Source organism: Gossypium hirsutum, chromosome D07, assembly GCF_007990345.1.
Source record: "Gossypium hirsutum isolate 1008001.06 chromosome D07, Gossypium_hirsutum_v2.1, whole genome shotgun sequence".
NCBI lineage: Eukaryota > Viridiplantae > Streptophyta > Magnoliopsida > Malvales > Malvaceae > Gossypium > Gossypium hirsutum.
The window spans coordinates 24,349,085-24,364,232 of NC_053443.1; the positions used below are offsets into that span (position 1 = coordinate 24,349,085).

The 15,148-nt window shown below is 35.3% G+C and overlaps 1 protein-coding gene across 13 annotated transcripts; it reads left to right on the top strand.

Annotated features, from left to right (window-relative positions):
• Positions 1-1,812: 1,812 nt before the first annotated feature.
• Positions 1,813-5,173, top strand: LOC121219109 (probable E3 ubiquitin-protein ligase RHB1A). 13 transcript variants are annotated; one of them, XR_005915829.1, is made up of 7 exons: positions 1,813-1,948; positions 2,885-3,004; positions 3,667-4,030; positions 4,194-4,298; positions 4,461-4,564; positions 4,658-4,744; positions 4,947-5,085. XR_005915829.1 is itself a non-coding variant. In XM_041096756.1 (6 exons), exons 2-6 carry the CDS (start codon positions 2,942-2,944, stop codon positions 5,060-5,062), a joined length of 690 nt encoding a protein of 229 aa, XP_040952690.1. In that variant the 5' UTR covers positions 1,813-1,948; positions 2,885-2,941; the 3' UTR covers positions 5,063-5,173. The 13 variants fall into 13 exon arrangements, 8 of the variants coding, with proteins under 8 accessions (XP_040952690.1, XP_040952692.1, XP_040952696.1 ...); XR_005915828.1 differs by having other exon boundaries at positions 4,658-4,792; positions 4,947-4,961; XR_005915831.1 differs by lacking the exon at positions 4,461-4,564 and having other exon boundaries at positions 4,658-4,792.
• Positions 5,174-15,148: the final 9,975 nt, after the last annotated feature.

The window sequence follows — 15,148 nt, forward strand, 5'->3', positions numbered from 1 at the left end:
AGCCTTTGAACGAGAATGAAAGGTTAAAGATACCGACTGGTTAGAAATAGAGAAAAATTACGTTGATTACACTTGAAGTTTTCAGAGTTTTTTTGTATGATTATGGTGTCAATCTTATGTATGGTATATATAAGGCATTGTTTGCGAGTATCCAAAAAACTTGAAATCCTGACCGTGTAACGATCGTCACCTAGTCTCCCGGTTATACTCAAACCCGTGATCGCATCACGACCGCCGGATGGGATCTCCATCTAGACTTCGACCCCTAATCGTATCAAGCATTATTACCCCGAAATCAGATTTCCCCACGACCCCTCAAAACTACTTAAGAACTTTCACCGTTTCAGTCGAAAACCCTGAACACTTTTAAAATACTCTAAATCTTAAAAAAATAAAAATCCTAACCCTAAAAAAATAAAATCCCTAACCTTAGAGAGAGAAAGGCTAGACATGCTTTCCCTTTCTTTCTCCTAAAAACAACCTATTTCCCTAATTAAATTTAAAAATGGCCTAAAGGTCTAATTAATTAAAAAAAGGCCTATTGGCCTTATTTAGCCTAGATTTTGATTTAAATATTATATTTTTAGTATAATTATTATGAAAGTATAAATAAAATGGATTGAATTCATGTTATCTCTCTTAACTCACCCGTAAAAAAAATAATGAGATTGATGATGGAGGAGAAGGATAAAAAGAGAGGTGTTTCTATAAATTTTCTCACTTTATTCTTAGTATTTTAAATATTTTTTTATAAATTTTAATTATTTTTATAATTTTTATTTATGTTTAGAAAATTTAAAAGTTTTTAGAATTATTGTTAAGAAAATTTTTAAAAACATCAAAATAATATTTTAGTTATAATTTAAGGGCAAATTAGTTATTAACCTTTTGAATTAATGTGTCGTGACATCCCTTTAAATGGATGTTAACGGAAGAGTGATCAAAATGTAATAATTCAATAACGTTATTCTATTACGTAACTTTTGAAAGTTTGATGATCAAAATGTAATTTTAATAAAAGTGTAAGGATTGTTGTTGTAATTTACCCAATTTTAAAATAAACAAACAAATTATAAGAAAGAGTGCATGGTGGAGCGCCTACCGATTGAAGCACCCTTTGGATGAGCAGTGGCTGTGGTGCGGTGAAATCTTTTACCTCACAACTATAATAACTAATCTCACCACTACCGTTATTTTTTACATTACCGGAGTTAAACACACTGTCTATCTAAAGGCACCCTAAATTTGTCCAAAAGTATTTAGTTGATACTTTAATTTTTTTTGATGTATTTGGTACTTTAATTTTTTTTGATGTATTTGGTACTTGAATTTGTATTCCATCACCTAAATTGGTATCTCTGCACTAATACCATTATTTTATATTGACATGGCACTGATAATCAATCTATTGGTGACACATTGCAACCTTTTAGTATGTCACATGGTAAATATAAATTTCAAGAATTAAAAAAACTTTAAATATATATAAATTAATAAAAAAATTATAATTTTTCCAAACTTGGACAAAAAATTATATTTTTTATTAATTTATTTATTTTTAAAAATTTTTAATTTATTCTCATCACATGACATATTGAGATACCATCATCATATTAGTTATTAATACCATATTAATATAAATTAATAGTGTTAGTGCGAAGATACTAATTTAAGTGACAATACAAGTTTAAATACCAACTAAATATAAAAAACTTTTAGTACCAACTAGATATTTTTGAACAAATTCAAGGAGTAAATTACATATTAACCCTTTTAATAGACTATACTACTATATACAAAAATAAAAAAAAATTTAAAAGAAAGGTAAAGGAAAAAGGAAAAAATTTATTTCCGCGAATCCTCTTCCTCTCTTCCTTTCCACTCTTCTAAAGTTAGAAATTTAGCTAGAATTCTCGGCCTCTTCTCATCTCCGCCGCCGCTGCCATAGGTTAAATCTTTACTATTTTTTCCTCACTGATGAAATCGCTTTTTATTGATTAGAAAATTTTTTCTTTTTTCCCCTCGTGTTATATATCACTTTTCCCTTATCCTATCCCAGACCTCTTGAATTAGGATTTATGAAATTGATATGAATTCCATCTCTTTGATTTTTTATAGGATTATTTCTCTATTTGTTGTTATTCCAGTTAATTTGTGATTAATTTCGGGTTTTTTTTAATCTGAAACTGTTTCTGCGATTTGGTTTTAACTGTTAGGTGTTCTACTTAGCTTCAAATAGTGATGTTTGGATTGTCTTTATGGACAATAGATGTCAAAAGTGTGAAAGTTATTAATTTGCTTGTGATGTTTGCAATTTTAGTTCTTTAGGGTCTGCTTTATGTTCCATTTTTAGATAAGCTGGACATTTGGCTAAGAGGCTAAATTTCATGTTTTCCAGCTTATAACCAGCCGGATTTTGCATGAAATGCTAAAATTTTACTGACAAATTTCCTTCCAGAGGCACTACAACACATCGGATAACTTAACCTCGTGTTTATTCTCCACTTATGGGGCATTATTGAGTGCCTGTTTGTTTTTTCCTTTCTCAGGTTGTAAATTGTCTGCTAAGGCATACTTCAGTTCTTTTCGTTAACCTGCTAGCTTGTTATCCCCAGCTAACCAAAGACTCTGGTGTGATAATTCTCTGAAGATTTTTTGCTTTCTTTATGTAAACTTTTAATGATGTTTGTTTGATTATTCTACCACTGGCGCTATGCTCTTTTCAAATGGAAAGTTGACCATGGTTATTTGATGTATTCCTTGGCTTTTTCATGGTTCTTGAACTAGTACATTACCTGTTTTGTTTTACCTTTTAAGTTGTTTTCTTTGTCCCCCATGTGTTGAACTTATAATAATCTATTTATCCACTGACATCAAATAACAGGGGAAAATGCAACAAGCTCCATTTGCATTGGGTGAATGACAAAGACAATTGTGGGATATGGGAGGCTGCTGTTGTTCTTCCAGGAAACCTCTTCTGCATGGGACACCTGTGTATTACTATGTTAGTAATATGCTCATCTTATAAATATTTCTAATGCCTGTGGTATCTTATGACTTTTTCTTGCTTCACAGTTCACAGTAGAGAAATGGAAGTTCTCTTTAGGAATATTGGATGTAATCACTTATTACCATCCATTATAACAGATGGAAAACGGAGCAAACACTAGTATTCTGAACTACCCCTAATTCACTCTTCCTTCGAAATTGATTATTCGATGAAACTGTTATTCTTAATTCCTTTTCTTTCCTTTCTTTACTTGAACTAGTTGTAGAATCTGTGGTCTGCTGCTGATCTTGAGTCTGATGGATGGTGGAAGCCTTTTCTGACTTGAGGATTTTCTGCCAAAACTATAAACTTCATTCTGTCCTTTGATCTCCTTGATGTTAGGTGCAAGCTGAATGTTACATGTTATGCATGCTCAAATTTCTGAAAATAGTTGTGATCTTCTGCTTTGACTTATTTGATTCTTTTAGTTTACTTTAATTCACTCTTGAACCTTGTGTTGCTTGTTTCAGTGGCCACTAGCCCATTAGATGATGATTGCTTCCTAATAGTTTCTAATTTGTGTTGGTGGCAATCTCCTTTTTCTACTATTGTGATATAAGAGTTCTGAGAATTTCTATCTATTAAAAATCATTCTTTGAATTTTAAAACTCCTGCAGTGTCCACCAGCTTTGGAAGAGAATGAGTCTGTAACACCTCATGATGGATCAGCCTCCGCAATGGCTGCAAGATTCCTGGTTAATTTGGATTTAGAAGTACCTGACACCTTTAGACCACCTCCTGCACCATTGCCATATGATGTGGTCTTGGGATGTCCACAATCAACCGATTCGGAGTCCTTCAGAGAAACTCTTAGTAGAGGTAGTTTCGAGACTCTGCCAACATGTGAAGATCTTGAGGAATCTGACTGCAAAACACAGTCTGGTTTGCTTCTTTCGCCAAGGAAATCAGAAGTCTCAAAATTAACCGAGTCTAAGGAATCAACGGCAGAAGAAGAGGATGCTTGTCCTATTTGTCTTGAAGGTAATGTAATCTCTTTTCCTAAGGCTTTAATTGCCAGTAAAGCTAGATCTGTACCCTGTGCTGCTGCTCACTGATTTGTGCATATTAAAAATAATGGCAGTTTCCTTGTTAATACTTTAACAGCTCATAAGTAATGGCTTGCTTATGGTATTTGCTCATGCAGAGTATGGCACAGAGAATCCAAAACTTATCACTAAATGTGAACACCATTTTCATCTCTCATGCATTTTGGAGTGGATGGAAAGAAGTGACACCTGCCCTATCTGCGGTCAGGTTTGCCTCTGTTAAGTTGAGTTTATTTTAGTTGATTATACTGCATAGGTTTGCCCAGGGTACATTGATTAACTTAGGACAAGGCTTAGACTTGGACTTATTGGCTCCAATTTACTATACCCAACAAATAAGGACTAAAATTTTGTCTGTCTTGCAGATTGTGTAAGTTCTTGGGCTTTGCATGGTGCCTCCACACACACACACATTGCAGTGTCTTATTTTATTTGCATCTCAAATGAACTGCCACAGCTTCTATTCCTTGTGCGAAATATTATGCTTTGCATCACCTGGCATGTTTAATATGTATATACTTATGTCTACAGAGTAGTGACAAGTTCTACTTTAATGTTACAGGAAATGATATTAAACCAGACTTTTGATCAATGACGCTTGGTATGCTGCAGATACATATTGGTTTTTGGTTCTGCAGCAAGTCTGATGGTGTGCCCCCAAGATTGAATTTTATCAGATATCTAGTTATATAAAAAGGTTAAATTGTTGTGTTCAGGCTGTTAAATCTTTTCTCCAATTCTTGAAGTTTGTGACTTGTGAGAGTAAAGAACCAAGTTGACACAATATTAAACACAGCTTGGGATGTTAATGCTCCTCTGTTGCAGTTAAATAATTTGTCATCGATTTTCAGATTATTGGGGAGGATGGCGTAAACTACAAGGTCAATGGAGGGATCAGGTTCAGATCGAAATGAGCTTTATTTTGTGGAAGGGAATGAGAGTCGTCAGCCTGCCTTGCTTCAAGTAATGATAATCAGAGTTTTACTTGTACAGGTTTCCTTAACATTTACCTTTTGTTTATTTCTTACTATGTCATATGGTATGAATTTTAGATCAATCTAATTGTCTATAGTCGTCAGTTTTGCTGTTTTGCCCGGTGGTTGAGCTTGAGATAATGTATGATCCAAGACAATCATTTGCACAAATGTGTCTTGTCTCTCTTTTCTTTCTTTTTTCTTTTTAACAAAACAAAACAATATGTGATTTTAACAAATCAAACAAAATCGAATCAAATATTAAAGTAATTGAACTGTACAGAATTTCACAAGTTCGGTTCATTGGTTTTTTTTTCAAATAAAAATAATTTATATATTTTTAAGTTAGTTTTACTAATTTATATATTTAATATTTATTTTATATCATAGAAATTGCAGAAGCAAAACAAAAGCTAATTGTAAATTAAATAAAAAATAAAATTTGGTTTGGTTTGGTTTGGTTCAGGTAATAATATATATTTTTATTTTATGAATCAAAAATCAAAATCGCATTGAATAATTTCAAGTAATGACAAATCAAAACTAATAAAATAGAACTGGAATATCAGACTCAATTTTCACTTGTTTCTCAGCCTTATACATAGTCTCTCTTCTCCATTTTTCTTTATGAATCCCATGACGCTTAATCTCCATGCAACTTTTTTTATCCCCCGATGAATTCATCTCCATCAACTCTTTGATTTTGCATAAACGTTGATGCATTGATTGTCTACCTCTAAAATTGTAATTATACTTTTCTTACCTTTTTATTTCATTTTCACATTAGTTACGGGGTGGATTCAAAATTCTAATTACACTCGTTGGTGTGGCACTCACGACGTCTCACTTACTCCTCAAAACACCTTATAGAGACATTCTTTGACTTGATACTCGTGTGGACCTTACTTACTTATTGTCATCTCTAACTTCAACTATCTCATCCCAATATCCCATCTATAGTGATTGAAAACACGTCCAATTACCACCCTACCTAGGCATATAATGGCGACCACTTGGTCACTTGTTCTTAACCTGCTAATAGGGACTCGATAGTGTGGCACCTCAACACTGCAACTTAGAGTATAAAATCCCTCAGCTTTGACAGAATAAGGGGACTCTCTTTTCTCTCTCTTCTTCCTCAATCTTCTTTCCCAATTCAAAGCTCACCTCCTCGAAACACCATCTACGATGGCTCTCCGTCTTGTACCTAACAAGGTGAACCACCCAACTCTACCTTCCTCGTTGCCTTGTTAGATTCAAATATTTAGGTGAGTGTGGGCTCATACCCGTCATGATATTTCTCTGATGGCAAACCCAAAAACATTGTCCCTGCTGATCAAGCTTAAAACCAAACCCAAAATGTTAACCAAACTCAGACAGACCAAAATTTTGGAACGTACTACTATAACCCTTATAATTATTATGCCCCATCATACTCGTATCGGTAGAGGTATTATGAACCTATCCAAACTACCAAAATCAAACATACACAACCTATATTAGAATGTCATCTCCCAACAGCTCTTAGAGTTGTAAGAACAATTCCAAAGCCTACAATAACAATTCAAGCGAGCTCATGAATTCCAAAAGCAACAACAACAAACATATAAGCAACAACAAGAGTTGCTTCAATATAGCATGCAAGAATTATTAGTCACATAGAGGCAAGACAAAACAAGATGAATGACGAAGAATAGAGGGCCTCTAATATTCACCAAAAGCAAAACCATAACCTAAACCACGTGACACCCTAGCAAGATGGCGTCAGGATCTAGTGCCCTTTGTGTAGTTATTTTGTCATATATACTTGTAATTTTTTTGTACAGATTGATTTAATAAAATTCTATCATTTACATTATTATCTTTTGCATTTTCCCTCAATGGTTTTTGCATGCAAAGCAAAAGGTACAAGCAAATATTAGCTCACTGATTACCTAATCTTTAACTAATATCAAGTTTCATCATGTGATCGAATAATAAAGCAAGAAGACAACTTATATTAGTAGGTAATCAAAATGGCCCGTAGTCTAAAGAATCAAAACTGAGCAAATTGATCCAAGGGACTGACATTAAGTCAGAGAGGGTCCAAGTTGAATTTATATTATATCCATTTATAGATTTAGTCGCTTGTGACGTTTGTGGTGTGATTCATATATTTTGATATATTGAAAGCCTAATTCAATTAGTAATAGAGCCAAAAGCTGGTATGGTGAGTATAAGACTTTTGTATGGTATGGCCTCATTTGAAATAGTAGAATTCATAACACAATATAAGGTAAAAGATATCCTTTCATCGGTATTACATGATTGATTAAAAAGTAACATGACCACGGGTTATTTTTTAAGGAAAAATGATTTAATTACTATGTGTTAGTAATCGATTTTTCCATGAAGGAAAATATAATGGTTACCATGAGATAAAACAAGATCATATTTCGTGAATGAATTTAACCTAAAGAGATAAAAAAAATATCCTATGAGTGTAACGCACACATGATAAGGTCATTGGATGAACATAAAATGGGTTGTTTTCGAAATGATATATACTAAGGGAGAGTTCAATCATGGTACTTTTAGTGGATTGACTTCATGATTAAATAATGTTGTAATTAGTAGACGAAGAGTTAGACTTATTTATTAATTATTTGAACCTTAATTATATATTTCCAATCGGTTCTTCTGTAACACCCCAAACCCGGCCTAGACGTTATGGCCGAATTTGGCGATGTCACATGGTAGTGTTTTCCGAAAAAGTGAGTTGTCGTTAAAAACCTCTTACCTATATAACCTCTTGATAGTATCTTATGTTAATTCCATGACGTGTCGTTCATTTTCAAAATGTAATTCTTAAAGTTACTCTCTTTCAAAATGTTATTAATTTTCAAAACGTCACTTATTGCGGAAGCTTTTTAAAACAGTTGCATATTTGAGTGAATTTTGTTAAAACGTTTGGTTCTTTTTGAAAACTCGATTATCCCTACTACTAGCAGTTATAAATCAAAACAATAAAAATCCCAAATTAAAAATATAAATCCAAAGAGGCCGTGATACAGTAAAAACCCCAACATAAAATCAAAATCAAAATTAAGCACTTAAATGGAATGAAGTAGGTCGTGTGGCCACCGCTGAGTCCTTTGCCGCATCGATCCTCCTATGACTGGGGATTACCTGTACAGATAAATTAGAAGGGTGAGTTTAGGAAAACTCAGTGTGTAATCCCATATATACAAGCAGACAGAAAGCAATCACAACCTGGGCCTAAGCCATTTTTCAGTATCATATCCGGTTTCAGTTAGGGCCTTAGCCCATTTCAGTACAGGTGCAGTCATGCATTAAGGCCTTAGCCCATTATAGTATCAGTAATCAGTACAGTATCAGTTATACGATCACAGAACCCTACCCAGCCAGCCTCTACACTCAATCTCTGTCCAACCCTACACTCTATGTGGGGATATAATCAACCCACCCATCCCTACACTCCAAGTAGCATCGAATGCAGCACTATACAGTAATATGCAGCTGAGCTGCCAGTAAGTTAGGCTCGAAGGCTTTCAGTACACTTCTTCCGATCAATATAAACCCATCCCCATGCAATGCATCATACAATCATGTCAAGTCAAATTATGGTATCATACATGCATTCAGTACAGTTTTAATAGCATGCTTAATATACAGTCATAAATATATATCGTACATGGATATAATAGTCATTCAGTCAATTAGGGGTCTAGGTAAGCTTACCGACCCTACGGTAGGTTCACAGTCGTCTCAGGTGACCCATGCAACCTTAACATCAAAACAGTGAAAAATGAGCCCACATGCACATGTTGTCGGCCCATGTGGCCCACACGGCCCAAAATGACCTTGGCCATATGGATCATACGACCTGGCCCAATAATCCCACACGCCCGCGTGGTTCACCCGTGTGGGCCTACCCGCTTGTGTGGCCAACACAACCTAATTCGGTCCGGCCTATGTATCACACACAGCCAGCCTCGCCGATCACACGCCCATGTTCGATCACACGACTAACCACACGGGCGGCCACATGCCCGTGTGGTGTCGACAGTCTCACGTTTTAATTTTTTGTTGATTTCAGTCTCTAGTGTTGCGACTACACACCTGGTCTATTTCTGCTGCTAACCTAACCACGAGCACTCCAAGACCTCAAACGAAAACAAAATGACGGTTCCCTACTGATGTAGGCCAGATACGCCTCACATCCCTACGAACCAACTTTTTTGCCCTTAATGCAGAAATCACATTTGATAAGTAGTTCCGACTTTCCCCAATTACAACTACCTCATTATCCTTCTCAATTCTCAGTACAAGCCTCTCCAAAAGGCAATTCCATCAGATCAGCCAGAAAAATAGCCCCTTGAACCTCTAAAGGAATGTCTCTAAACAACTTATTTACCTTTATTGATTGTCCTAGCAGACTCAATACAATCACCTCCTTCGTAGTGCTCTCAACCAGTATACCCAAGTTTTTAGATACGGTACAAGCTATATAGGAGTGAGTGGATCCTATATCTATTAATGTAGTATAAGGTACATTATAAACAAAGAACGTACTCGTGATAACGTTCGAAGTATCTCCATCCTCTCGACAACGTGCAACATAAACTAGAGCCGGCTGCCTCGCCTCCGTATGACCAATACCTCTGCCCGGTGTTTTCTGACCATGTCCTAAACCATTACCACCTTTGGCGTGACCACGACCTCTCGATGGCTGCTGAACTGCTCTCGGTGGTGGTACAATACCAGTGTCCGGAGCTTGCATCTGATCGGACCTCCATAAACACTCTCTAATACGGTGCTCTAGAGAATCGCACCTCAAACATGCCCTAGTTCTTTTCCAACACTTGCCCTGATGGCGTTTACCACAGTCAGTACACAGCGGCTATCTAGTAGCAACAATGGGAGCCCCAACTCTGATCGGCCCATCAACTCTGGCCTTTTTCTTAGGACTCTGAACGAAACTCGAGGGCTTCAAATCCCTCTTATTCCTACCTCTCTCTCTGTCACGGTTCTAGCGCTCAGTGCGCTTTACTTCCTCGAAAATCTTTGCCTTATCAACCAGTGCAGCAAAATCTCGCTCCCTCTGTAGACTTATCAGAACCCTCAGATTATCCCTGAGGCCATTCTCGAAATAAACACATCACTCGTACTCAATTGCCACTATACCACGTGTATAGCGGCTCAGTCGTAAAAACTCGGCCTCATACTCAGCCACTAATCTGCTCCCTAAATTAGATTTAAGAACTCCCTTCTATGTGCATCTACATAATTGGCTCCCACATACTTCCCTTGGAAAGTAGCCTTAAAGAACTCCCAGGTTAGTCGATCGGGCTGAGTGCCCTCATTAACAATAAGCGACCACTGATAAGGCTCATCACGCAGTACCGATACAATACCCTTCAACTTCTGTTCAAGGGTGCAGTCCAGATCGTCCGTAATCCTCTTTATGGCCTCAATCTAGTATTCTGCCACATTAGGGATAGCTCTAGCAATACCTCTGAAAAGCTCAGCTCCGTTAGAACAGAGTCGTTTCGTAACTGACCCGCGGCCTCCAGCTCCAGTATTGGGTTTAACGACACTCTCTAGAATCCTTAACATGGCTTGGAACAGTGTGTCATCCCCAGCTACACGATCATGAGACCCAGTCTCAGTCACAGGTGAAGTCGGTGTCTCACTAGTATCCAAATTAGGCAGATTGCTAGATGACGAAGACCCAGCTCGAGCACCCTTACGGCCTCTACCACGGCCTCTTATACCTTGTTCGCGAGTACCTCTGGTGCTCATTGTCTAATTTCGTTTCATCTGTATTAATAGTTTTATGCATTAGTTTACAGTTCCAGTGTTTATTAACAAATATTTTATGAAAATAGTATCTGAAGTGTAAAGTTTGTCTCGTACATCGCAGTGTCAATCAATGTCTATCAGTTTTCTATAGTCTCAGTATACACTATTTTAAGTGTTTTCAGTATAGGCTATCTATAATAGTCTTAGTATATTCTACCTATAACAGTTTCAGGATATACTATCAAAGATAGTTTTAGTTTCAGTTTAAAAAATTCACAGTTTCAGAAAACTTATTGGATCGGCGTCGGAGACTCGGTATACCACACTTTTAGTAAAAACTTTTAGGAATCGGTTCTCAGAAATCACATTTTAAAAACCCACATCCACAGCTGAGTTTTGCAATCTGGCTCTGATACCACTAAATGTAACACTCCAAACCCGACCTAGAAGTTATGGCCGAATTTGGCGATGTCACATGGTAGTATTTTACAAAAAGTGAGTTGTCGTCAAAAACCTCTTACCTATATAACCTCTTGACACTATTTTATGTTAATTCCAGTACGTGTCGTTCATTTTTAAAACGTAATTCATAAAGTTACTCTCTTTCAAAACGTTATTAATTTTCAAAATGACACTTATTGCGGAAGTTTTTTAAAATAGTTGCATATTTGAGTGAATTTTGTTAAAACGTTTGGTTCTTTTTCAAAACTCGATTATCCCTACTACTACTAGTTATAAATCAAAACAATAAAAATCCCAAATTAAAAATATAAATCCAAAGAGGTCGTGATACAGTAAAAACCCCAACATAAAATCAAAATCAAAATTAAGCACTTAAATGGAATAAAGTAGGTCGCGTGGCCACCGCCGAGTCTTTCGCCTCACCGATCCTCCTATGACTGGGGATTACCTGTACAGATAAATCAGAAGGGTGAGTTTACGAAAACTCAGTGTGTAATCCCATATATACAAGCAGACAGAAAGCAATCACAATCTGGGCCTAAGCTATTTTTCAGTCTCAGATTCGGTTTCAGTTAGGGCCCTAGCCCATTTTAGTACAAGTGCAGTCATGCATTAAGGCCTTGGCCTATTATAGTATCAGTAATCAGTACAGTATCAGTTATACGATCACAAAACCCTACCCAATCATCCCCTACACTCTATCTCTGTCTAACCCTACACATCTCAAACACTCAGTATTTTACCACATTTCAAACTCCTTCCCGGCACAAGAACAAAAAAAATCCCCCTTGCACATATAGAGATTCAAACTCAAGACCCCTAGCACACTAACACTCCACTTAACCACCAGACCAGCAAACCTATGCTGACATATTTTACCAACATATATTTTTAAGCCTATTGATTAGAGATAGGGGTTTATTCATTTAAAAACAAAAATTTTCCCAAGCCAATGCTTGAACTTGAGACCTCTCAAACACTTCCCAGAACACTTAACCACTGAAGCAGACATATAATTGTGTCACAAACATATGAAAAAAATATAAGAAATTTTGGGGGTGTTACACCTTCCGTTAGCTCAACACAACCCTTTATGGCTTGGATTTGAACCAATACAAATAAATGAAAACGATGAACAGAGAAATAGTTTGCATGTATCACTATCTGCAGTAAATGCATTTTCTCACTAAGAACAACAGATGACATATAAATTAAATTTATTTCTTCAAATTGTTGTTTAATTGATTGCAATTAAATAATTGAAGTTCAAGAAATTAAATTGATTAGTCATCACAGTTTTACAGAACGAGGCAATTAAATTTATTTATTCATAGATTCTAGTACGGTAAAATTGTCATGAATTTGACATAATTAGAATTAGATTGAGAAAATAATTTAATTGAGTGAATTAATTAATTAATTTTAATTAAATAATAATATTTTGAGAATAAATAATTGGTTATTGGGTTGGATAAATTCTATGAGTTGGTTTAAAGACCAAGTAAGCATATAATTATACCCAATACATGAGACATGCCCTATAAGCCTGTCTAAACATGTGACAGGTGGCACACTAGTTCTCAGTAAGGGGGTGTGCATTGCCTACCATTTATAGTCTTACTAGGACTATGTGTTTTCTATTAAAATATTATTGTTGTCTCTTTTTGTTCTAGTAGAAATTTTGTAATTTTTTCCCTATAAATAACGATTATGGGCTAAACCAATATATACCATCATGAGCGCAACTACTCTATTTAAATTTAATGAGATTTCTTTTCTAAGTAAATTATATCTTTCGTGAATACTTAAGTTTGATTTTTAGCCTATAGAGAATTGATTTTTTCGACTATAAATTTAATAGTTTTAATTCTATGACAGATTTTTATGATTAGAGCCCAATCTTTAAGAAAATTGGAGGTTCAAGAATAAAGGAGAAGATCGTATTTGTTTAAAGTCGAGAAATGACTAGGTTGCTAAGTTGAAAACACATGTACTAGGTTTTAATTAAATAAATAACACAAATAACATGCCCAATAATATTTTGACTAGGCGACTAAGTTGCTACACATAATACAAAGACTCATTTTTAGAAAAAAATTAATTTTCCACTGTGCAACAAGGTAACACCCAATGCCCAACCTGGTCTCCGAGTTTGAGCTACTGGATGCCACATCCATTTTCAAAGCAACTATGTTCAATTATAAACACAACGAAATCATTTATACATGCAATAAAGTTTATTACATATTCATAATATGTTACATAATCATTTATGGGTCTCATACGAGTTTACAAAAGCTATTTTGCTAACCCGAGGTCAAACTGGGATCAAATTGTAAAATTGTAACATATTGGGTTGATGTCACAACTTTGAGGGTTCCTTGTCGTGATTCAACTCATTGATGATTTATTGTTGCGACGACAAGGGTTCGACATCGTGACGTGACCGTTTGTTTCCAAATGGTATAAATTTTGGGACACCTGAAACAAAGTCTATACATCTCAGTCTCAGCCATTTCAATAATGTACCAACTCCATTCATGCCACAATATGCCAAATAATTAATTCAAATTAACATTAGTCAACAAACTTTCAAAAAGACTATTTGAGATATAAAATTGACTCAAATCCTAGGTACATGCCACATATTAAGCAAAAAGGAACTGTACAAAGATTGCTGAGTCGAGGATAGCTTTCTAGATAATAAACAAACCGTACACTGAGCGATAAAGCTTAGTGGTAGTTCTATGATCCAAGCCAATATAACAAAAACATTAAGCAATTGTAAGATCAGTTTTAATTGTTACACAAAATTTCCTACCAAAAACTTCCATTAACATATGAACTACGTGTTTAACCAATTTGCACACCATTTCATATGATGATAACATTTAAACTTATCTTGACTCCCAAAAGATAGAGACATAGATGTGACTAATTGGGTTGACAATACATTGGACACGACCCAAGAAGAATTAATCTTAAATCCGTTTATGGATTTATTCACTTATGACATTCATAGTGTGACATACTTAAATCTTGAGTGGATGACAAATTATGTATGCGTGACTCGTATACTTTGATGTAAGTAAAAGTCTGAGTTTAATTAGATAAGGAATCAAAAGCTGGTGCGTTGGGTATACGGCTTCTACAATGTGTAGCGTCATTCACAATAGTGGAATACATAGCCTAAGACAAGGGTAAATGATATCCTTTCATTGGAATTACATGGATGATGAAAAGTAAACATGACGACGGGTCGCATGTCTTTGTGATGAATGACTTGATTATTGTTTGATAGTAATTAACTTTTCATGAAGGAAGATGTAATGCTTACCATGAAATAAGATAGGATCATATTAGGAGAATGAATATTATCCCAAAGGGATTAAGTATATCCTATGAGGGGTAACACACTTATGAAAAAGTCATTGGACAAGCATTGATTAAGTTATTTTCGTAATGGTATGCCATTGGGGAAGCTTAGTCACGATACTATAGTGGAATGACTTCGTGACTAAATGAGTTTATAATTAATAGGATAAAAGATGAAACTTAATTATAAAACATTTGAGCCCCAATCACATATGTCTAATCGGTCTCTCCGCTAGCTCGTTGAAACCAAAAATGAATTGCATGTTGGATCAAATGAACAAAAATGAATAGAAATGGTGAAAATGGAGAAATGTGAAACATTTTTAAATGATTATGGTTTTCTCCAAAATGAAAATGAAAATGAAAATGGAGAAATAGAATCATTTGTAAATGAATGTGGTTTTATCCAAAATGAAAATGACTTGGAAATGAATTTA